Here is a 27,410-nt window from a genome sequence, read left to right on the forward strand (position 1 = left end):
GCGCTAGCACAGGTCACACACACTGCAGGGTATACAGTATAACTACACAGACAGCAGCACTAGCACAGGTCACACACACTGCAGAGTATACAGTATAACTACACAGACAGCAGCGCTAGCACAGGTCACACACACTGCAGAGTATACAGTATAACTACACAGACAGCAGCGCTAGCACAGGTCACACACACTGCAGGGTATACAGTATAACTACACAGACAGCAGCGCTAGCACAGGTCACACACACTGCAGAGTATACAGTATAACTACACAGACAGCACAGGTCACACACACTGCAGGGTATACAGTATAACTACACAGACAGCAGCGCTAGCACAGGTCACACACACTGCAGAGTATACAGTATAACTACACAGACAGCAGCGCTAGCACAGGTCACACACACTGCAGGGTATACAGTATAACTACACAGACAGCAGCGCTAGCACAGGTCACACACACTGCAGGGTATACAGTATAACTACACAGACAGCACAGGTCACACACACTGCAGGGTATACAGTATAACTACACAGACAGCAGCGCTAGCACAGGTCACATACACTGCAGAGTATACAGTATAACTACACAGACAGCAGCGCTAGCACAGGTCACACACACTGCAGGGTATACAGTATAACTACACAGACAGCAGCGCTAGCACAGGTCACACACACTGCAGGGTATACAGTATAACTACACAGACAGCAGCGCTAGCACAGGTCACACACACTGCAGAGTATACAGTATAACTACACAGACAGCAGCGCTAGCACAGGTCACACACACTGCAGGGTATACAGTATAACTACACAGACAGCAGCGCTAGCACAGGTCACATACACTGCAGGGTATACAGTATAACTACACAGACAGCAGCGCTAGCACAGGTCACACACACTGCAGAGTATACAGTATAACTACACAGACAGCAGCGCTAGCACAGGTCACACACACTGCAGGGTATACAGTATAACTACACAGACAGCAGCACTAGCACAGGTCACACACACTGCAGGGTATACAGTATAACTACACAGACAGCAGCACAGGTCACATACACTGCAGGGTATACAGTATAACTACACAGACAGCAGCACTAGCACAGGTCACACACACTGCAGGGTATACAGTATAACTACACAGACAGCAGCGCTAGCACAGGTCACACACACTGCAGAGTATACAGTATAACTACACAGACAGCAGCGCTAGCACAGGTCACACACACTGCAGGGTATACAGTATAACTACACAGACAGCAGCGCTAGCACAGGTCACACACACTGCAGAGTATACAGTATAACTACACAGACAGCAGCGCTAGCACAGGTCACACACACTGCAGAGTATACAGTATAACTACACAGACAGCAGCGCTAGCACAGGTCACATACACTGCAGAGTATACAGTATAACTACACAGACAGCAGCGCTAGCACAGGTCACACACACTGCAGGGTATACAGTATAACTACACAGACAGCAGCGCTAGCACAGGTCACACACACTGCAGAGTATACAGTATAACTACACAGACAGCAGCGCTAGCACAGGTCACACACACTGCAGGGTATACAGTATAACTACACAGACAGCAGCGCTAGCACAGGTCACACACACTGCAGGGTATACAGTATAACTACACAGACAGCACAGGTCACACACACTGCAGGGTATACAGTATAACTACACAGACAGCAGCGCTAGCACAGGTCACACACACTGCAGGGTATACAGTATAACTACACAGACAGCAGCGCTAGCACAGGTCACATACACTGCAGGGTATACAGTATAACTACACAGACAGCACAGGTCACACACACTGCAGAGTATACAGTATAACTACACAGACAGCAGCGCTAGCACAGGTCACACACACTGCAGGGTATACAGTATAACTACACAGACAGCAGCGCTAGCACAGGTCACATACACTGCAGGGTATACAGTATAACTACACAGACAGCAGCGCTAGCACAGGTCACACACACTGCAGAGTATACAGTATAACTACACAGACAGCAGCGCTAGCACAGGTCACACACACTGCAGGGTATACAGTGTAACTACACAGACAGCAGCGCTAGCACAGGTCACATACACTGCAGGGTATACAGTATAACTACACAGACAGCAGCGCTAGCACAGGTCACACACACTGCAGAGTATACAGTATAACTACACAGACAGCAGCGCTAGCACAGGTCACACACACTGCAGAGTATACAGTATAACTACACAGACAGCAGCGCTAGCACAGGTCACACACACTGCAGGGTATACAGTATAACTACACAGACAGCAGCGCTAGCACAGGTCACATACACTGCAGGGTATACAGTATAACTACACAGACAGCAGCGCTAGCACAGGTCACACACACTGCAGAGTATACAGTATAACTACACAGACAGCACAGGTCACACACACTGCAGGGTATACAGTATAACTACACAGACAGCAGCGCTAGCACAGGTCACACACACTGCAGGGTATACAGTATAACTACACAGACAGCAGCGCTAGCACAGGTCACACACACTGCAGGGTATACAGTATAGCTACACAGACAGCAGCGCTAGCACAGGTCACACACACTGCAGAGTATACAGTATAACTACACAGACAGCAGCGCTAGCGCAGGTCACATACACTGCAGAGTATACAGTATAACTACACAGACAGCAGCGCTAGCGCAGGTCACATACACTGCAGAGTATACAGTATAACTACACAGACAGCAGCGCTAGCACAGGTCACACACACTGCAGAGTATACAGTATAACTACACAGACAGCAGCGCTAGCACAGGTCACACACACTGCAGAGTATACAGTATAACTACACAGACAGCAGCACTAGCACAGGTCACACACACTGCAGGGTATACAGTATAACTACACAGACAGCAGCGCTAGCACAGGTCACACACACTGCAGGGTATACAGTATAACTACACAGACAGCAGCGCTAGCACAGGTCACACACACTGCAGGGTATACAGTATAACTACACAGACAGCAGCGCTAGCACATGTCACACACTGCAGGGTATACAGTATAACTACACAGACAGCAGCGCTAGCACAGGTCACACACACTGCAGGGTATACAGTATAACTACACAGACAGCAGCGCTAGCACAGGTCACACACACTGCAGGGTATACAGTATAACTACACAGACAGCAGCGCTAGCACAGGTCACACACACTGCAGGGTATACAGTATAACTACACAGACAGCAGCGCTAGCACAGGTCACACACACTGCAGAGTATACAGTATAACTACACAGACAGCAGCGCTAGCACAGGTCACACACACTGCAGGGTATACAGTATAACTACACAGACAGCAGCGCTAGCACAGGTCACACACACTGCAGGGTATACAGTATAACTACACAGACAGCAGCGCTAGCACAGGTCACATACACTGCAGAGTATACAGTATAACTACACAGACAGCAGCGCTAGCGCAGGTCACATACACTGCAGAGTATACAGTATAACTACACAGACAGCAGCGCTAGCACAGGTCACACACACTGCAGAGTATACAGTATAACTACACAGACAGCAGCGCTAGCACAGGTCACACACACTGCAGAGTATACAGTATAACTACACAGACAGCAGCACTAGCACAGGTCACACACACTGCAGGGTATACAGTATAACTACACAGACAGCAGCGCTAGCACAGTTCACACACACTGCAGGGTATACAGTATAACTACACAGACAGCAGCGCTAGCACAGGTCACACACACTGCAGGGTATACAGTATAACTACACAGACAGCAGCGCTAGCACAGGTCACACACACTGCAGGGTATACAGTATAACTACACAGACAGCAGCGCTAGCACAGGTCACATACACTGCAGAGTATACAGTATAACTACACAGACAGCAGCACAGGTCACACACACTGCAGGGTATACAGTATAACTACACAGACAGCAGCGCTAGCACAGGTCACACACACTGCAGAGTATACAGTATAACTACACAGACAGCACAGGTCACACACACTGCAGGGTATACAGTATAACTACACAGACAGCACTAGCACAGGTCACATACACTGCAGGGTATACAGTATAACTACACAGACAGCAGCACTAGCACAGGTCACATACACTGCAGGGTATACAGTATAACTACACAGACAGCACTAGCACATGTCACATACACTGCAGGGTATACAGTATAACTACACAGACAGCAGCACTAGCACATGTCACACACACTGCAGGGTATACAGTATAACTACACAGACAGCACTAGCACAGGTCACACACACTGCAGGGTATACAGTATAACTACACAGACAGCAGCGCTAGCACAGGTCACACACACTGCAGGGTATACAGTATAACTACACAGACAGCAGCGCTAGCACAGGTCACACACACTGCAGGGTATACAGTATAACTACACAGACAGCAGCACTAGCACAGGTCACATACACTGCAGGGTATACAGTATAACTACACAGACAGCAGCGCTAGCACAGGTCACACACACTGCAGAGTATACAGTATAACTACACAGACAGCACAGGTCACACACACTGCAGGGTATACAGTATAACTACACAGACAGCACTAGCACAGGTCACATACACTGCAGGGTATACAGTATAACTACACAGACAGCAGCACTAGCACAGGTCACATACACTGCAGGGTATACAGTATAACTACACAGACAGCACTAGCACATGTCACATACACTGCAGGGTATACAGTATAACTACACAGACAGCAGCGCTAGCACAGGTCACATACACTGCAGAGTATACAGTATAACTACACAGACAGCAGCGCTAGCACAGGTCACACACACTGCAGAGTATACAGTATAACTACACAGACAGCAGCACAGGTCACACACACTGCAGGGTATACAGTATAACTACACAGACAGCAGCACTAGCACAGGTCACATACACTGCAGAGTATACAGTATAACTACACAGACAGCAGCGCTAGCACATGTCACACACACTGCAGAGTATACAGTATAACTACACAGACAGCACTAGCACAGGTCACATACACTGCAGAGTATACAGTATAAATACAGAGGGAACTAAATTCATCTACACAGACCGCAGTGGCTGGTAGTAAATAGCGCTGTATAACCTGGCTCCTAGGAGAGGTATACAGGGAGGCAGGACCCAGCGTTCCTGGAGACCTGACGCAGAAAATGGCTGCCGTGAGTCTCTGAGGGGGCTGAGGAGCAGCTCAGGGGCGGCATACCGCAGTGAAATGGCGCCCAGAGCTGGGGGAGGGGCCGCAGGGAGAGGACCTTCTCCCCTATGCTGACATTAACCACCAGGTCCCTGGCCTTAGCTGTCCCCTGCGCCAGTATAGGTTATACCCCGGTGGTCTAGTGGAGTCCCAGACGAACCAGTGTCCACATCAGCGTCTCCGGTCTGTCTCGTGAGACCGGAGGTAAGACTGCGCAGAGACCTACATACCTGTCCCTTTGAGTCCCGAACTGCAGTCTGGGGTCCGAGGAGCCCTGCTAGCTAGGTCCCGCTGACAGTACCTAGCTGGGGGCTGGAGATGCGACGCAGCGGAGGGGTGATGGAGCCAGTGCAGACGTCCACAGGACTGTCTACTGCTGCTGCTCTTTTATGAAAAAAAAAAGAAAAATAAATCATAAATGAAAGCTTGTGCTGCTTAAAGCAGCCCCACTGTACTAACAGTGATCCAGCTCCTGCCGGGCACCAACGACACTCAGTTGCCCTCAGGCTGTGGGCGGGGTATAGAGGGAGGGACCGAAGCATCCTGGGATAGAAAAGCTTTGTTGTTGGTGTCTGGCCCTCCAAGTACCACCTACACCCCCGTTATCTCCCTGTGGACCCTACGGACCCTGAAGAAGACATTTTTTTTGAAGTATTAGTCCCCTTTCTTGTTCCACATCCCCCACTTATTCTTCTTATCCTCGTTCCCAATTCCTTGAGCACCCCCATCTCACCTTGTTTATTTCTACCACCGTCTGCCTATTCTTCCCCTTTCTATTACCATTAAACCAGAGGTCCACAGACAAATACTAACCTGTTACTCTAGAGCCTAGCTTGTGGCACATTCCCACTATCACAGTCCTGGCTGCCATTGTTACTGTACGACAGGGGTTCCCAACCACGGTCCTCAAGGCACACAAACAGTCCAGATTTTGAGGATAGCCATACTGGAGCACAGGTTACTTAATTAGTACCTCAGTTATTTTGATTTAACCATCTGGCTCAAGTCTGGATATCACCAAAACCAGGACTGTTAGTGTGCCTTGAGGACCGAGGTTGGGAATCACTACTGTACGGGTTTCCATTACACAATTATGTTAGAAAATGCTAAATAAAGAGAACCCCCCCCCCCACCACCACCAGAGATGAATGTTGGCACAGGGTTTAGAACCTACCTAAGCTGTCTGGGCTATCGATGGAGAAGCACATCAATATAACATCGGTGTCTGGATAGGACAGAGGCCGCAACCTGTCGTAGTCTTCCTGACCAGCTGTGTCCCACAGAGCCAGCTCCACCTGGTAACAGTAAGAGGAACATTATGCACCCTCACCCCAATACATACCAAGCAAACCTCATGGTGCCAGGCCTACCTGCTTTCCATCCACCTCAATGTCTGCAACATAGTTCTCAAACACTGTTGGTACATAGACTTCTGGGAACTGGTCTTTACTAAACACTATCAGGAGACAGGTCTTTCCGCAGGCTCCATCTCCAACGATGACAAGCTTCTTCCGAATGGCTGCCATTCCTGCAAAAGAGGAGACCACCAGGTCAGTGGTCAGTATGCCCGCGGTACTATTACGCCATAAGTGCAATCAATAATGCAAATAACGGAGAAGAGGCGGATTATGGTTGTGTCCTGCAACTGACAGGCCACCAAGTGGTCTACACCAGTGGTTATTCACCTTTTGGTGCTGAGCCACCTTACATTGCACCTATGCAAGGTAAGCAGGGTAAAGGGGACCCCTGCCCCCACACACAACGTGACAATTCTTGTAGATTGCAGAGCGGTGGGCCGAGGCACAATCTCCTCTCGCATGCAGCACATTCATTTCCTAAGGCTTAAACAGAGGTGGACGCTTCCAGTCCCTGACGCAAACACATTCACCAAGGAGAAATTAACCGTGCGCTGCCCACGGCCGAGTTAAGTCACCACACTAATGGCTGCCTATTCTTATTAGGCTCCCTAACGCCGCGCAGTAGGATAGACGTCACAGGAGAATACAACTAGTTGAAGATGATTGAGCCCCTCTGTACGCCTGACCCATTGCAGTGTACGATGAGCAACAGAGAAATTGGGCTAATTGCTGAAGAACCGGATACCCCAGGGACAGGACAGAGCCCATCTACGGACAGCTACGTACAGTAACGCAGCAGCCGCAGAGCCTATAGACTATGACAGCGTTATCCATCATATCCCAATAAGCCATCACTAATGATGGGGAGGGCACAGAGTTATCTCTGGTAATGATAATGGCCACATGCAGGCTGGACTGAAGACTCGGAGGTACGGAGAGCACGCCTGCACAGAAGCGTTACTGCCGGTAAGTGGGAGGGACCTAATGAGGAGAGACCACTGTAATAAAGGCCCCGGGGAGATACACGAGAGAGGGACTTGGCCTGTGATAGCAGCTGGTTGTGCACTGTGGGCCGATCACCTATGTGGGCACAAAGGTCATTGCCAGCATCCGCCATTTTATAAGATATACCCTCTATCTTATAATAGCACCAGCTAAATCAGGGTCTATACCAGTGGTTCCCAAACTGTGTGTCGTGGCACCCAGGGGTGCCTCGGGACACTTGCAGGGGCGCCTCAGGTTGGTGGTCCAGCACCAAATCAAATTATTTATGGTAAATGTAATGTAAATACTTGGACAAACAGAAGCACATCCCTGTCCCCACCACATAACTGACCCTAAGGGTGACAGGTCAGCACATCCCCGTCCCCCACCACATAACTGACCCTAAGGGTGACAGGTCAGCACATCCCCGTCCCCCACCACATAACTGACCCTAAGGATGACAGGTCAGCACATCCCCGTCCCCATCACATAACTGACCCTAAGGGTGACAGGTCAGCACATCCCCGTCCTCACCACATAACTGACCCTAAGGGTGACAGGTCAGCACATCCCCGTCCCCATCACATAACTGACCCTAAGGGTGACCGGTCAGCACATCCCCGTCCTCACCACATAACTGACCCTAAGGGTGACCGGTCAGCACATCCCCGTCCCCACCACATAACTGACCCTAAGGGTGACAGGTCAGCACATCCCCGTCCCCACCACATAACTGACCCTAAGGGTGACAGGTCTGCGCATCCCTGGGACCCTACTCTGCGTCTTACTATGACTGGGGGGGGGCGATAATGTGCAGCTTACTATGACTGGGGGGGGGGGGCGATAATGTGCAGCTTACTATGACTGGGGGGGGGGGGCGATAATGTGCAGCTTACTATGACTGGGGGGGGGCGATAATGTGCAGCTTACTATGACTGGGGGGGACCGCAGTAACATGCGTGCAGCAACGTGCGTGCAGCAACGTGCGTGCAGCGTGCAGCAACGTGCGTGCAGCAACATGCGTGCAGCGTGCAGCAACGTGCGTGCAGCAACGTGCGTGCAACGTGCAGCAACATGCGTGCAACAACATACATGACAGAGCCATTCCGCCCTCACTTACTCATTCCTGGATGGCTCTGCTTATTCTCATCATACATGTACTTTGACTATGCTGACGTTCTGCGGCTGAACATATAAAGTGCTTAGAGGCACATATGGAAGAGGCACACCCAGGCAGACTTCCTGGACACATATGTAAGAGAAGTGACTAGCTATGGACAGGCTGGTTGCCGTATTACCACAATATAGTTTAGTGAGAGCACAAAGATGACATTTAACAGGTGCCAGAATTTACCACAGCCAAGTAATCAGTGCAAGTGCTGAAGGGCTGGGTGATAAAGGGTTCTGCCCCAGCGAGACGATGGAGAACCTGCACCACCACCGACCTACAGAGGTAATACCTTACCAGCCTGCGGGCACTGCTGATCCTGCCTCACACCTAGCTGGGGTAATGAGACACAATAGGAAGAGCTGGCACTAGCCCTATCCCGAGAGCGGCACACAGGAACTGCCCTGCCCGGCGGATGGCGGTCACAGCGCAGCTTCCTGCATCTGTATTTTGCAGCTCACCTCCCTCTGCAGATAACAGCCTTCCTACGCCGGCAGGCAGAGCACAGGAAGATTAGGCAATGATCTGTACAATAAGGGATTAGCACAGGCCAGTGTGAGAAGTGCATCTCATAGCTAGACATGAAGGGCTCTCTATGGTAAAGGAAGGAAAGTTATGTGATACGTTAGTACGGCTCTGGGTGACAATGCACACTGCTCCTACTAACCACAAAGGCTAATTATAGCGAGGATGACATAATGGAACGCATTCTGTAATGTGCTAAGTGTGGCTGCTCTGTACACCAATATATATGTGTATCTATAGAAGGGTCATGCCACTTTACCGTGTGTTATGGGGCTCACACGTCTGTAATGTATTGCTCCAATTCCCCGTTCTGCCAACAGCAAGGTCGGGGAATCGGGATAATTCAACATGTTGGAAATCATCGATTCAGCCCCCAACCAAAATAATCTGGATTGGCGAGTATATGATTTTTATCATGCTGGTCTTCCCTGAACCGGTGACAGCTAGTCTATTGCTGTTGGACGCCGATGAAATCGCAGATTGGTAACGTAGATGTATTGCCCGCACAAGAAACTATTTACATTAAAACACAAATCACAACTTTTACACATATAAATTCATAAAGGCCAATGTTGGAAACTTCAATAAAAAAACCTTATGAGATGCCCCCCCCCCCCCCCCAGACCTGACATAACAGTATGCTCCGCAATTCCCACCACTCCACAAAGGGGCCTGCATGAGGCCAGTCCACAATCACACCAATCAATAGAAGATAAAGGTTTCAGAAGTGAACTCTACACCAGTGATACCTCATTCACCCAAATCCATGCGCACGGCATCTATTAACCCTGAGGGGAGAGCTTGGGGGAAGCACAGCGCCTCCGTATGTGATGAGCACGCCCCCAAATGTGACAAATTGGAGGCATGTCACAAGGACACGCCCCCGGCCAGCGACGCCCGCTGAGACTCGCTGCCAGCGCCGCCAGCACCCTGCCCTGTCTGCAGTCCAACAGGGATACTTCCACATACCAAGTGCTGACGTTATAGAAGACAAGACACAGCTCTCAATATGCTATTTCTTACAGAAAGCAGTTATGGTATTCTTACCTAGATAACTCCTCCTCTTCGAGGTCCATAGGGTCCACAGTGATACCATGGGGATTATTTTGATTGGAGACCAGGCACCAAACAGTTAAAGCTTCAGCTGCCAGGACGCATTGAGTCCTCCTCCATATATACCCCGCCCCTAGCCACAGGACTTCAGTTTAGTTAACAAGCCTCAAGGCAGGAGATGGAAGAGCAATCGTAAACCAGATACACTATTAGACAAAATGAGGGAACCTGTGCCCGAAAGAAAAAAAAATTACCCAATGCAGCCAGGTGGGTGCCCTGTGGACCCTATGGACCTCGAAGAAAAGGAGTTACCTAGGCAAGTCTACCATAACTAATTTTCTTCTTCAGGGTCCATAGGGATCCACAGGGATACCATGGTAATGTCCTAAAGCAGTTTCTGTAGGGTGGGGGATGCTCCTGAGCAGAAAGGAGAACTCGTCACCAAAAGGAAGCATCTTGAGCTGCAAAAGTATCAAAGGCATAGAACATAAGAAAAGTGTGGACAGAAGACCATGTGGCTGCCTTACACAGCTGGTCAGCAGAGGCACCACGACTAAATGCCCACGATGGCCCTACAGACCGAGTAGAATGTGCTGTCACCGTGCTTGGGACAGGGAGATCAGCCTGTGTGTACACCTGAGAGTCAGGCCTAGCCATCTCGCCAGAGTCTGCTTAATAGCTGGCCATCCTCGTTTGCGAAAACCATATATTACTAAAAGAGCATCTGATTTTCTAACAGAGTTTGTACGCTCCACATAAATACAGAGAGCACAAACTATATCCAGGGAGGCTTCACCTACAGAAAGGTTTGGAGCCTGAAAAGCTAGAACAACAATTTATTCATTCACATGAAAACGGGACACTACCTTAGGAAGGTAACCTTCCTTTGTACGAAGAACAGCTTTATCCTGGTGAAAAATCAAAATGGGAGCGACACAAGAGCGCTGCCAAATCAGAGAGACTGCCAGCAGAAGAGATAGCGAGAAGAATAAGTGCCTTTGCTGTCAACCACTTCAATTCTACAGAGTCTAGAGGTTCAAATGGGTGATCTTGTAGCACCTTAAGAACCAAAGACAAATCCCGTGGTGCTACCGGTGGAACAAAAGAAAGCTGAACTCGCAGAACTTCATGGAAAAAAAATTCTAACATCTGGTAATCAGGCAATCTTCCTCTGGAACCAGACTGACAGTACAGATACCTGCACTCTCAAAATAGCCAGGCGGAGACCACGGGTCTAAACCTGCCTGGAGAAGAGCCAGTACTCTGGAAATCCTTAACACCTTAGGATCATACTTCTTATGGGAACACCTTTGACCAAAAGAATGCCAAACTCTGTAATAGATGCGGGCAGAGGCAGGCTTCCATGTCCTAAGCATCGTTTGAATTACAGAATTAGAAAAACCTTTTGCTCTTAGGATGGAAGATTCAAGAGCCACGCCGTCAAAGCCAGACGAGGCAAGTCCGGATGCCGTTAAGGGCCCTGCGTTAGCAGATCCTGCCATAGAGGAAGAGGATACAGACTGTCTATTGACAGATTCTGTATGTCGGTGAACCAATGACGTCTGGACCAAGCCGAAGCCACCAGTATAACTGGTCCGCCTTCCTGCTTGAATTTCCTGAGAACTCTTGGGAGGAGGGAAATCAGAGGAAAGAGATACACCAGCTTGAAGTCCCAACTTACTGCCAGTGCGTCCACAAAGGTTGCTGATGGGTCTCTGGACCTGGATCCATACATGGGGACCTTGTGGTTGTGACGTGACGCCATGAGATCTCTTTCTGGTAGACCCCATTTGTTTACCAGGAGCAAAAACACTCCCGGATGGAGAGACCACACTCTGGCGTGTATGTCCTGCTAACTTAGAAAGTCTGCTTCCCAATTGAGTACTCCCGGTATGAATTTTGCCGAGATGGCCGGAAGATGACGTTCTGCCCAAATCAGAACCCTTGTCATTTCTTTCATGGCTGCATAACTTCTTGTGCCTCCCTGATGATTGAGTTAGGCACTGTTGTAGGACTGGATCTGGACAGGTCTGAACTGGATTAGGTCCTGTGCCATGACCAGAGCTCTGTATACTACTTGCCATTCCAGAATGTTTATTGGCAGATGACTTTCCCGATTTGTCCATCTTCCCCGAAAGGTGTGATGACCCGTCACTGCTCTCCATCTGCGAAGACTGGCATCTGTGGTGAGCAGCACCCAAATTGGAATCCAGAATGGACGCCCTTTGTTCAGATGATCCTTTCTCTACCACAGGAGGGGGACACGGACCTCTGGAGTGAGAATGATCCTCTGGGACCTTATTAGATGAAACTATCCATTTCACTTGGAGAGAATCAATCTTTGCAGAGGCCGGGAATGGAACGGAGCATACCCCACCATGTCAAAGGTGGATACCATTGATCCCAGGACATGCATCGCTAACAGAATGGAAACACTTTGCTTGCGAAGCAGCTTGTGTATTCGCAACGATAGGGCCACAATCTGGTTCTCTGGCAGAAACGCCATCTGTGACGGAGAATCCAGAAGAGCTCCCAGATGTACCATCTGCTGTGTTGGAGAAAGTGATGATTTCTTCCAATTTATGATCCAGTCATGTTTTTGTAGATAGGCTATGGTCAGTTAAAGATGGTTTTGTAAAACAACTGGAGTCTGTGCCAATATCAGACGGTTGTTTTGATATGGCAGAATTCTGACTCCCTGACACCTGAGATAGACCGTCATGACTGACATCATTTTGGTAAATACCCAGGGTGCCGTAGATAGGCCAAAGGGTAGAGCCTGAAATTGGTAATGTTGCTGAAGGACAGCAAACCGTAAAAATTGCTGGTGGGATGCTATAATAGGAGCATGCAGATATGCATCCTGAATGTCCAGGGAAACCATGTAATCCACTGCCAAAATAATTGATCGGAGAGTTTCCATACGAAACTTTGGTACATGGATAAACTTGAGTGTTTTTAGATTTAGTACAGGGCGGTAAGCCCCATTCGGTTTCTCAACCAGAAATAGATTGGAATAACCCCTTCCCTGTTGCAACACAGGAACCGGGACTATTACCCGCACCTGCAGCAGGGAGCGAATGGCTTCCTGAAGGGCCAAAGCCTTTACCGCATCTGCTGGAGGATCTGTGCAAAACTTTTTTTGGGGGGGGGAGGATGCCTCCTGAAAGTGAGGGCATACCCCTGAGAGACCACTTCTCGGACCCAGGCATCTGTTTGACACCAACAATCCGTAAACTGAAGAAGTCGGCCTCCGACCCTCCCCATCAGGTCGAGGGTTTGTCGTCCGGCTTAGAAGCTGGATGTCTTGCCGGGTCAGACCTCTGTTTGTCACTGATATTTTGCGAAAACTAGACGTCTTTGAGGAAGGCTGTTCCCTTGCTCGTCCCTGAGAACGGAAGGAGCGAAAAGAAACCAGTCTAGACTTTATAGTCGCCGTAGATGGCAGACCTGCTGACTTTGAAGCTGCCAGAGTAGCTATTATTTTATCCAATTCTGCTCAAAAAAGTACTTATCCATAGAAAGGCAAAACGTCTAGCGCCGCCTTTAATCCTGTATCAGCTTTCCAGGATCTTAACCAAAGAACCCTGCGTGCCTCTATTGAATCTGCTGATGCTTTAGAAGCTAAAATTCCAGCATCTATAGCAGCTCCACCCAGATAGGAAGCCGCTTCCCGTATGTGGGAGTTATACATCATCTGTTCTCTGGTAGCATTTGGTAGAGAATTTTCCAATGCTCCCCATCCATTCTTCATCAGCTTTGGCTACCCAGGCTCCGGCTATAGCTGGACGAGTAACAGCTCCAGATGATGAGAGTATTGTTATAAGACAGGCTTCAATCCTTCTATCTGTAGAAACACTCAGGGAAGATGCTGACGGAATAGGCAATGTAGCATTCCTGATTAAATGAGTCACATGAGCATCCACATTAGGAGGTACCTCCCGCTTAGTACATACAGAAGCCGGGAAAGGATACAACAACGTTATTCTCTTATTCACATTAAACAGTTTGTCAGGGTTACCCCATGCCTCATCCATAAGCTCAGCGAGCCTGTTCAGATACAGGAAACTCCGTTTTGACCACCTTCCGATGGAGATTAAACACTGGAGCCTTCTATGAGCTGGTTCATCATCCTAAATATCTAGGACTGATTTAACCGCCCTCACCAAAGGAGGGACAACTGTTGACGGATGGTCCTGCTCCCCCGAGCTAGACCCTGGGGAGAAACCTTGGGCATCATCTGAATCCATATGCTGAGCAGACTGATAAAAAGATAACTTGCGCTTAGGCTCCTTAGTAACTACCGGTCTGCTATCAACATTAGATGGTGCAATACTCTGACTAGAATGGCCATAAACATCCTTCCAGGAAAAATGCATAGGAGGTGCAAACATAGCATGCTGTGGCCACCCCATCCAAGGAGGCATAGTGGGAGCAGCTATACCATCCACAAACTGCTTCATTACCTGGGACAAAGAGGAGACCCAAGAAGGCTCGTGTTCAGGGACAGGTAAACTGGACTGGTTATGTGGCTCTTTATAACAGACAACACACAAACCATCCTTAATGTCCTGAGGGGACAAATAAGCCATACACGATTTACATGAAACCAGCACAGAGGGCTCCCCCTCCTGTATAACTATCTTGTGACATGTTCAATAAAGGCAATAATTGCAATGTTATGTGACAGCCTTCACAAAATCTTAATGAAACAGTGATAGTTATAATTAACAGACAGAAATAAAGGACAGTTCAATGCAGCAGCTAGCAAACAGTCACATACAATGCATATGTAATATAATTACAGTCACATACAATGCATATGTAATATAATTACAATCAACTCTAAATCAACTACACAGACACAAAGGAATGGTAGGATATAGAGCACTATATACCTTAACCAAGGGAGAGGTATACAGGGAGACTGACCCAAACCCTCCTGAGGGCAACAGTTACAGAGAGCACTGAGCGTGGACCGATAGTGTCTCATATACACGTGGCGGGTAGGCGGAGCAACCCAGACGCATGAAACCCTTCGTAGGGACTGCGTCTGGCAGCCGGGTACATGGCCTCGTGGCAGCAGAAGCGTCTGCTACCAATCCCCGGCGTCAGATAGAGCCCAGGTGTAGTGAGGACGTGGACAATCCCGGGCCCTGACTGCAGCGGCTTCTGGAGCATCTCTGGCACCAGAAGCAAGAACTGCAGCGCACGATTCACCGTAAACAAGGAATCTCCTTACCCAACATCTCCGTGTGACCAGTTGCAGTCTGGGTCGCAGCATTGCTGCTAGCAAGCTCAGCCGTGACCCACCGAAATCACCAGCCCAGTTACTGGTGTTGCGGCCTGGCAGAGCTAGATGGAGTTGCATTATCTGCGTCTTAGTACAGACGCCGAGTACTGCTGACTCAAACATAATAAAATAAAACATAGAAAGCTTAGGACTGCATGAGCAGTCCCCTGTTACAAAGGGGCATCTTGATCCTGCCACACCAAACAAACAACTGAAGTCCTATGGCTAGGGGCGGGGTATATATGGAGGAGGACCCGAGGCATCCTGAGAGCTGAAGCTTTAACTCTTTGGTGCCTGGTCTCCAACCATAATATCCCCATGGTATCCCTGTGAATCCCTATGGAGCCTGTAGAAGAAAATGGGAATTATACATTGGTAAGGAATTCAAGTCTGGTGCCATTTATGCCAATGTAGAAATGTAAGTACAGCAATGTGACTGGTGGCTACAGTCACATTAATGTACTTACCAACAGCCCACATAATTATCTCACATATATAGATGTTACATCACTCAGAACAAGGGGCTGTGGTACATTATACCACCTCAGTGTACCCGTGGTACTGCAACAATTATCTCTCTTCCTCCTTGGTGGCAGCAGCTGCAGAACATGGGGGAGTAACGTGTCCTGGATCTGTGTGCGAGCATGATGCCACAGAAATACAGCCATTGCCAGTAGTTTTGAGAAGGACACAAGTATTGGCTGTCACAAAGGCTGCTGCTTCAGTGTTTATGATGGCAATTTGCATATACTCCAGAATGTCATGGAGTGATCAGATGAATTACAATTAATTACAAAGTCCCTCTTTGCAATGACAATGACCGTAATCCCAAAAACAACATTTCCACTGCATTTCAGCCCTGCCACAAAAGGACCAGCTGACATCATGTCAGTGATTCTCTCGTTAACACAGGTGAGAGTGTTGACGAGGACAAGGCTGGAGATCACTCTGTCATGCTGATTGAGTTAGAACAGTATTGGAAGCTTTAAATGGAGGGTGGAGCTTGAATCATTGTTCTTCCTGTTAGCCATGGTTACCTGCAAGGAAACGTGCAGTCCTCATTGCTTTGCACAAAATCGGGCTTCACTGGCAAGGATATTGTTGCTAGCAAGATTGCACCTAAATAACCATTTATCAGATCATCAAGAACTTGGAGAGAGGTTCAATAGTTGAAGGTTTCAGGGCGCCAAAGATCATCCAGTAAGCACCAGTCTTCTAAAGTTGATTCAGCTGCGGGATCGGGGCACCACCAGTGCAGAGCTTGCTCAGGAATGGCAGCAGGCAGGTGTCAGTGCATCTTCACGCACAGTGAGGCGAAGACTTTTGGAGGATGGTCTGGTGTCAAGAAGGGCAGCAAAGAAGCCACTTCTCTCCAGGAAAAACATCAGGGACAGACTGATATTCTGCAAAGGTACAGGGATTGGACTGCTGAGGACTGGGGTGAAGTTATTTTCTCTGATGAATCCCCTTTCAGATTGTTGGGGGCATCTGGAAAAACGCTTGTCCGGAGAAGGAAAGGTGATCGCTACCATCAGTCCTGTGTCATGCCAACAGTAACGCATCCTGAGACCATTCATGTGTGGGGTTACTTCTCAGCCAAGGGAGTGGGATCGCTCACAATTTTGCCTAAGAACACAGCCATGAATAAAGAATGGTACCAAAACATCCTAGTGGCCGGAGGCCGACCATACGTGATTAAAATGGCTGCCAAGGCATTGAGGGGATTAACCCTCATGCCATTGCGCCATTTTTAAAAGGACAGTGTAAAAGCGCACTGCACATGGTTCATAGTAAACTGTATTAACATACACATATTGTGCGGTAGAGCACTGCATCTGCAATGCATTGGTGTATAAAGTGGGGATGGATGGTAATTACCCATGCCTGGCAGCCTCACCTAGGGATGGATATGGTAATTACCCTAGCCTGGCAGCCTCACCTAGGGATGGATATGGTAATTACCCTAGCCTGGCAGCCTCACCTAGGGAGGGATATGGTAATTACCCTAGCCTGGCAGCCTCACCTAGGGAGGGATATGGTTATTACCCTAGCCTGGCAGCCTCACCTAGGGAGGGATATGGTAATTACCCTAGCCTGGCAGCCTCACCTAGGGATGGATATGGTAATTACCCTAGCCTGGCAGCCTCACCTAGGGATGGATATGGTAATTACCCTAGCCTGGCAGTGGGGATGGATATGGTAATGACCCTAGCCTGGCAGCCTCACCTAGGGATGGATATGGTAATGACCCTAGCCTGGCAGCCTCACCTAGGGATGGATATGGTAATTACCCTATAGCCTGGCAGCCTCACCTAGGGATGGATATGGTAATTACCCTAGCCTGGCAGTGGGGATGGATATGGTAATTACCCTAGCCTGGCAGTGGGGATGGATATGGTAATGACCCTAGCCTGGCAGCCTCACCTAGGGATGGATATGGTAATGACCCTAGCCTGGCAGCCTCACCTAGGGATGGATATGGTAATTACCCTATAGCCTGGCAGCCTCACCTAGGGATGGATATGGTAATTACCCTAGCCTGGCAGTGGGGATGGATATGGTAATTACCCTAGTCTGGCAGTGGAGGGTTAGGTGTTGACTGAAGCCTTTCCTATGAAATGCGGGCTAGGGAGACACCTGTGTCTGTGTACAATACCCCCGCAAGTTTGGGGAAAGCAAGTTGTTTGTGTTTAGGAAGCTTCTATTTTGTATAAGAACTTTGAAGGTGTTAACACTCGGAAAGTCAAAACTGGTTTAGTCATAGACATGTGAAGAGACGAATGTAATAGGAATTTGCATAATATTTACCTTTTCAGAAACAGTATATGCTAACTCTGTTTGTGCTTAGGAAACCAAATGTTTTTGGGTGGTATCAAGAAAATAGATTTAATTTCTGTGAAATGAAAGACGTATCTATTTATGTTTTGTGAGATAGCCTGATTGGCTAGAAGGAACACAGGGCGGGCTTACCCCCTGTGGTAATGTGTATTTTGTTGGCATAAAAGAAGGCTTCGTGCCTAGTAATATTGTACAACCCTGTAACTTCTTTGAGGAGAACTGCTTGATAAGATTTCTTGTATGCGATGTATACCTTCATCTAGAAGGACGAGTCTTCTTCAAGACTGAGCAATAAACATCTTGCCTGACTTCAATTGTATATCAATCCTGCGACCATCAGAATTGCGCCAAACGCTATTCCGTTCTCCGGCTGTTCTGGGTAAGAGCTCCGTGTCTCCAAGTTCAAGCCCTCTGCCAAGCTACCATGCAGACCTGGTCCATTGCGAGGGATCTTGTGGGAAACCAAACAGGGGGTGTGTCCGCAGTTAATCAAACGCATACGCAGCAGAAGCGGCTCCAGGGGCCGGGGTAGGAGTCTGAGGGTAACGTAAAAAGCGGTTCCCAACGCCAGTGGTAGAGTTTGGTGATGACAGCATCGTTACACGCCCATGACGCAGTGGTCGGAGTCAGTGACAGCCGGTCACTGACGGTGAGTGGGAGTCCAAAAGTGCTAACCCGTGGCGCGCGACCGAGAAGGGGGCGTGGTCATCGAAAAGGGGGCGTGTCTATAAGACGCGTCCCTTTTCGTTACTCTTGGGGGCGTGCCCGGCACTTACGGACACGCCGGGCAGCCCCCAAGCCCTGCAGACAGGGAGAATAGATGCCGGGCGCATGCGCTCGGCGTCTATTCTCCGGCGGTGACCGGATCACCGCACATTTCTTCACTCGCGGGACACTGCGACCCGTGGGTGAAGACCGTTCCCGCAGGCTGTTAGGGCAGGGCGCTTTTTGCCTTCCAGAAGGAGGGCAGGGCCCCGCTAAAACAGCCTAGCGGGAACGCTATAGTAACATCTGACACTTATGTAATGCTGTAATGCTACCTCAGTATATCATAGTAACATCTGACACTTATGTAATACTGTAATGTTACCTCAGTATACCATAGTAACATCTGACACTTATGTAATGTTACCTCAGTATACCATAGTAACATCTGACACTTATGTAATGCTGTAATGTTACCTCAATATACCATAGTAACATCTGACACTTATGTAATGTTACGTCAGTATACCATAGTAACATCTGACACTTATGTAATGTTACCTCAGTATACCATAGTAACATCTGACACCTATGTAATGCTGTAATGTTACCTCAGTATACCATAGTAACATCTGACACTTATGTAATGCTGTAATATTACCTCAGTATACCATAGTAACATCTGACACTTAAGAAATGCTGTAATATTACCTCAGTATACCATAGTAACATCTGACACTTATGTAATGCTGTAATTATACATCACTATACCATAGTAACATCTGACACTTATGTAATGCTGTAATGTTACCTCAGTATACCATAGTAACATCTGACACTTATGTAATGCAGTAATGTTACCTCAGTATACCATAGTAACATCTGACACTTATGTAATGCTACCTCAGTATACCATAGTAACATCTGACACTTATGTAATGCAGTAATGTTACCTCAGTATACCATAGTAACATCTGACACTTATGTAATGCAGTAATGTTACCTCAGTATACCATAGTAACATCTGACACTAATGTCATGCTGTAATGTTACCTCAGTATACCATAGTAACATCTGACACTTATGTAATGCTGTAATGTTACCTCAGTATACCATAGTAACATCTGACACTTATGTAATACTGTAATGTTACCTCAGTATACCATAGTAACATCTGACACTTATGTAATGTTACCTCAGTATACCATAGTAACATCTGACACTTATGTAATGCTGTAATGTTACCTCAATATACCATAGTAACATCTGACACTTATGTAATGCTGTAATGTTACCTCAGTATACCATAGTAACATCTGACACTTATGTAATGCTGTAATGTTACCTCAGTATACCATAGTAACATCTGACACTTATGTAATGCTGTAATTATACATCACTATACCATAGTAACATCTGACACTTATGTAATGCTACCTCAGTATACCATAGTAACATCTGACACTTATGTAATGTTACGTCAGTATACCATAGTAACATCTGACAAAATGGTCTAATAACACTGAAGCAACAAACTTTGTGATAACCAATACTTGTATCATTCTCAAAACTTTTGGACATGGCTGTATATATATATTGGGGGTAATACAGAGATATATACATATTGGGGGGGGGATATAGACATATATTGGGAGGGAATATAGACTTATATTGGGAGGAGAGAGATAGATATATTGAGAGGAGGGGGTGATAGAGATATTGGGGGTGATAGAGATATATATATATTGCGGATGATATAGATATATATATTGGGGGTGATATAGATATATATAGATATAGGGGGTGATATAGAAATATGTAGATATTGGGGGTGATATAGATATATATATTGGGGGGTGATATAGATACAGTCAGGTGCATAAATATTGGGACATTGACAGAATTTTCAGATTTTGGCCTCCATTCACCACCACAATGGCTTTGAAATGAAACAAACAAGATGTGCTTTAACTGCAGACTCTCAGATTTAATTTGAGGGTAATTGAACGGTGTAGGAATTACAACGGTTTCTATATGTGCCTCCCACTTTTTAAAGGGGCCAAAAGTAATGGGACAAACTAAATCCAAAATCTAACTTTCACTTTTTAATACTTTGTTGCAAATCCTTTGCAGACAATTACAGCCTGAAGTCTGGAACGCATTCACCAGACGCTGGGTTTCATCCCTGGTGATGCTCTGCCAGGCCTCTACTGCAAATGTCTTCAGTTCCTGCTTGTTCTTGGGGCATTTTCCCTTCAGTTTTGTCTTCATCAAGTGAAATGCATGCTCAATCGGATTCAGGTCAGGGGATTGACTTGGCCATTGTATAACATTCCACTTTTTAGCCTTAAAAAACTCTTTGGCTGCTTTTGCAGTATGCTTCGGGTCATTGTCCATCTGCACTGTGAAGCGCCGTCCAATGAGTTCTGAAGCATTTGACTGAATATGAGCATATAATATTGCCCGAAACACTTCAGAATTCATTCTGCTGCTTTTGTCAGCAGTCACATCATCAATAAATACAAGGGAACCTGTTCCATTGGCAGCCATACATGCCCACGCCATGACACTACCACCACCATGCTTCACTGATGAGGTGATATGTTTTGGATCATGAGCAGTTCCTTTCCTTCTCCATACTCTTCTCTTCCCATCACTCTGGTACAAGTTGATCTTTGTCTCATCTGTCCATAGGATGTTGTTCCAGAACTGTAATGGCTTTTTTAGATGGTGTTTGGCAAACTCTAATCTGGTCTTCCTGTTTTTGTGTCTCACCAATGGTTTGCATCTTGTGGTGAACCTTCTATAGTCACTCTTGTGAAGTCTTCTCTTGATTGTTGACTTTGACACATATACACCTACCTCCTGGAGAGTGTTCTTGATCTGGCCAACTGTTCTGAAGGGGTTTTTCTTCACCCTTCTGTCATCCACCACAGTTGTTTTCCGTGGTCTTCCGAGTCTTTTGGTGTTACTGAGCTCTCCGATGCGTTCTTTCTTTTTATGAATGTTCCAAACAGTTGATTTGGCCACACCTAATGTTTTTGCTATCTCTCTGATGGGTTTGTTTTGACTTTTCAGACTAATGATGGCTTGCTTCACTGATAGTGACAGCTCTTTGGATCTCATATTGCGAGTCGACAGCAACTGATTCCAAATGCAAATGTTACACCTAGAATCAACTCCAGACCTTTTACCTGCTTAATTGATAATGAAATAACGAGGGAATAGCCCACACCTGTCCATGAAATAGCTTTTGAGTTGATAGTCCCATTACTTTTGGCCCCTTAAAAAGTTGGAGGCACATATAGAAACCGTTGCAATTCCTACACCGTTCACCTGAGTTGGATGTAATTACCCTCAAATTAAATCTGAAAGTCTGCAGGTAAAGCACATCTTGTTTGTTTCATTTCAAAGCCATTGTGGTGGTGAATAGAGGCCAAAATCTGAAAATTCTGTCAATGTCCCAATATGTATGCACCTGACTGTATATATATTGGGGGGGTGATATAGATATATATATATTGGGGGTGATATATATATATATATTGGGGGTGATATAGATATATATATATATATATATTGGGGGTGATATAGATATATATATTGGGGGTGATATAGATATATATATGTATATTGGGGGTGATATAGATATAGATATATATATATATAAATTGGGGGTGATATAGATATATATATATATATAAATTGGGGGTGATATAGATATAAATTGGGGGTGATATAGATATATATATATATAAATTGGGGGTGATATAGATATATATATATATATAAATTGGGGGATATAGATATATATATATATAAATTGGGGGTGATATAGATAGATATATATATATAAATTGGGGGTGATATAGATAGATATATATATATATATATATATATAAATTGGGGGTGATATAAATATATATATAAATTGGGGGTGATAGATATATATATATATATATATATATATATAAATTGGGGGTGATATATAAATATATAAATTGGGGGTGATAGATATATATATATATATATATATATATATAAATTGGGGGTGATAGATATATATATATATATATAAATTGGGGGTGATATATATATATAAATTGGGGGTGATATATATATAAATTGGGGGTGATATATATATAAATTGGGGGTGATAGATATATATATAAATTGGGGGTGATAGATATATATATAAATTGGGGGTGATAGATATATATATAAATTGGGGGTGATAGATATATATATATAAATTGGGGGTGATAGATATATATATATATAAATTGAGGGTGATATATATATATAAATTGAGGGTGATATATATATATAAATTGAGGGTGATAGATATATATATATAAATTGAGGGTGATAGATATATATATATATATAAATTGAGGGTGATAGATATATATATATATAAATTGGGGGTGATATAGATATATAAATTGGGGGTGATATAGATATATAAATTGAGGGTGATATAGATATATAAATTGAGGGTGATATAGATATATATATATATAGTGTTCCCTCTAGCTCCGGCGGGAGGCAGGGCGCCGGAGCTAGAGAGGGCATGCGCGCGCGCCAAAGGCGACCAAGAAGGGGGCGTGGTCATCGGAAAAGGGGGCGTGTCTATAAGACGCGTCCCTTTTCGTCACTCTTGGGGGCGTGCCCGGCACTTACGGACACGCCGGGCAGCCCCCAAGCCCTGCAGACAGGGAGAATAGATGCCGGGCGCATGCGCCCGGCGTCTATTCTCCGGCGGTGACCGGGTCACCGCATGTTTCTCCACCCACGGGACACTGCGACCCGCGGGTGAGAACGGCTCCCGCAGGCTGTGAGGGCAGGGCGCTTTTTGCCCTCCTCCTGGAGGGCAGGGTGCTTTTTGCCCTCCAGAAGGAGGGCAGGGCGCCGCGCCCCGCTAAAACAGCCTAGCGGGAACGCTAATATATATATATATATATATATAAATTGGGGGTGATATAGATATATAAATTGAGGGTGATATAGATTATATATATATATATATATAAATTGAGGGTGATATACATACATATATATATATATAAATTGGGGGTGATATAGATATATATATATATATATATAAATTGTGGGTGATATAGATATATATATATATAGATATATATGGGGTGATATAGATATATAGATATATATATATATATATATATAAATTGGGGGTGATATAGATATATATATATATATAGATATATATGGGGTGATATAGATATATATATATATATAAATTGGGGGTGATATATATATATATATATAAATTGGGGGTGATATAGATATATATATATATATATATATATATATATATAAATTGGGGGTGATATAGATATATATATATATATATATAAATTGGGGGTGATATAGATATATATATATATATATATAAATTGGGGGTGATATAGATATATATATATATATAAATTGGGGGTGATATAGATATATATATATATATATGGGGTGATATAGATATATACTGGGGGTGATATAGATATATATTGGGGGTGATATAGATATATATTGGGGGTGATATAGATATATACTGGGGGTGATATAGATATATACTGGGGGTGATATAGATATATACTGGGGGTGATATAGATATATATTGGGGGTGATATAGATATATATTGGGGGTGATATAGATATATATATATTGGGGGTGATATAGATATATATATATTGGGAGTGATAGATATATATATATATATATATATTGGGAGTGATAGATATATATATATATATATTGGGAGTGATAGATATATATATATATATATTGGGAGTGATAGATATATATATATATATATTGGGAGTGATAGATATATATATATATATATTGGGGAGTGATAGATATATATATATTGGGGGTGATAGATATATATATATATATATTGGGGGTGATAGATATATATATATATATATATATATTGGGGGTGATAGATATATATATATATATATTGGGGGTGATAGATATATATATATATATATATATATTGGGGGTGATAGATATATATATATATATATATATTGGGGGTGATAGATATATATATATATATATATATTGGGGGTGATAGATATATATATATATATATTGGGGGTGATATAGATATATATATATTGGGGGTGATATAGATATATATATATTGGGGGTGATATAGATATATATATATTGGGGGTGATATAGATATATATATATTGGGGGTGATATAGATATATATATATTGGGGGTGATATAGATATATATATATTGGGGGTGATATAGATATATATATATTGGGGGTGATATAGATATATATATATTGGGGGTGATATAGATATATATATATTGGGGGTGATATAGATATATATATATTGGGGGTGATATAGATATATATATATTGGGGGTGATATAGATATATATATATTGGGGGTGATATAGATATATATATATATATTGGGGGTGATATAGATATATATATATTGGGGGTGATATAGATATATATATATTGGGGGTGATATAGATATATATATATTGGGGGTGATATAGATATATATATATTGGGGGTGATATAGATATATATATATTGGGGGTGATATAGATATATATATATTGGGGGTGATATAGATATATATATATGGGGTGATATAGATATATATATATTGGGGGTGATATAGATATATATATATTGGGGGTGATATAGATATATATATATTGGGGGTGATATAGATATATATATATTGGGGGTGATAGATATATATATATATATTGGGGGTGATAGATATATATATATATATTGGGGGTGATAGATATATATATATATATTGGGGGTGATAGATATATATATATATATTGGGGGTGATAGATATATATATATATATTGGGGGTGATATAGATATATATATATTGGGGGTGATATAGATATATAGGGGGTGATATAGATATATATATATATTGGGGGTGATATAGATATATATATATATTGGGGGTGATATAGATATATATATATTGGGGGTGATATAGATATATATATATATTGGGGGTGATATAGATATATATATATTGGGGGTGATATAGATATATATATATATTGGGGGTGATATAGATATATATATATATTGGGGGTGATATAGATATATATATATATTGGGGGTGATATAGATATATATATATATTTGGGGGTGATATAGATATATATATATATTGGGGGTGATATTGATAATGGGGGTGATATAGATAATGGGGGTGATATAGATATATATATATATTGGGGGTGATATAGATATATATATATATTGGGGGTGATATAGATATATATATATATTGGGGGTGATATAGATATATATATATATTGGGGGTGATATAGATATATATATATATTGGGGGTGATATAGATATATATATATATTGGGGGTGATATAGATATATATATATATTGGGGGTGATATAGATATATATATATATTGGGGGTGATATTGATAATGGGGGTGATATAGATAATGGGGGTGATATAGATATATACAGGTGATCTATATGACCACACATACACACGGGGAAGGGGGGGGGGGTGAGGAGAGTAGACAGCCTTGGCCCAGCAGCAGCCGCCGAACCTCACCCTCCCCTAGGCCCGAGCCGCCCCCACCCCCGCAGTGTCCCCCGGTGTAGCCGTCTCACCTGTCTCCGGGCCGTGCTGGGCCGCTGCTGGCTGATCTCCGGGACACTGCTGCTCCCCTCTCCGTCCCTCCCTCGGGCTGCGGCCGTTATTACCTCACTGGGCTCCGGCTGCTGCTGCTGGCAGGAGAGAGAACCGCCCGGCTGAGGCTCGGGCACGACGGTGACGTGCGCGCTCACGGGATGGGCGGGGCCGCGCACGGCGGAATGTTACTGGGAAAGGCCTGTGCGCATGCGCACCAATGGGGCAGCTTGGGCGGGGCCGGAGCGCGTTGGCGCTTGGGTCGCGAGCCCGTGGACTGTACCAACGGGATAATACCAGCGGGGAGAGCTCCGCGTCCCCGCCGCCTGTCACACCTAGACCTTTGGCAGCAGCTTCTCCGCACCCCCCCTACTGTACACATGTGTCCGCCTGCTCCGGGAACTGTACGGGATGGGCGGGGCCAGCCGTGCAGTGAGCAATCAGATGGAGCGAAGGGCGTGGCGGGGATGGGCGCTGCACCGGCGGGGTATAAATGAGACGGATGCTATTTGTGCTCTTC

General features: G+C 45.0%; 1 protein-coding gene across 1 annotated transcript in view; it reads right to left on the bottom strand.

The window, feature by feature from the left end:
- Window positions 1–27,100, bottom strand: part of RHOA (ras homolog family member A) — a 42,227-nt gene extending 15,127 nt beyond the window's left edge. The window contains exons 1-3 of the mRNA XM_088465375.1: window positions 26,872–27,100; window positions 6,637–6,794; window positions 6,441–6,561 (exon numbers count right to left, since the gene is read on the bottom strand). Coding sequence (XP_088321501.1) covers window positions 6,441–6,561; window positions 6,637–6,792 — 277 coding nt within the window. The 5' untranslated portion in view covers window positions 6,793–6,794; window positions 26,872–27,100. The remainder of the gene's footprint in view (window positions 1–6,440; window positions 6,562–6,636; window positions 6,795–26,871) is intronic.
- Window positions 27,101–27,410: the final 310 nt, after the last annotated feature.

The sequence above is a fragment of the Taudactylus pleione genome, unplaced genomic scaffold, assembly GCF_031769625.1.
Source record: "Taudactylus pleione unplaced genomic scaffold, aTauple2 ptg001984l, whole genome shotgun sequence".
Lineage (NCBI taxonomy): Eukaryota > Metazoa > Chordata > Amphibia > Anura > Myobatrachidae > Taudactylus > Taudactylus pleione.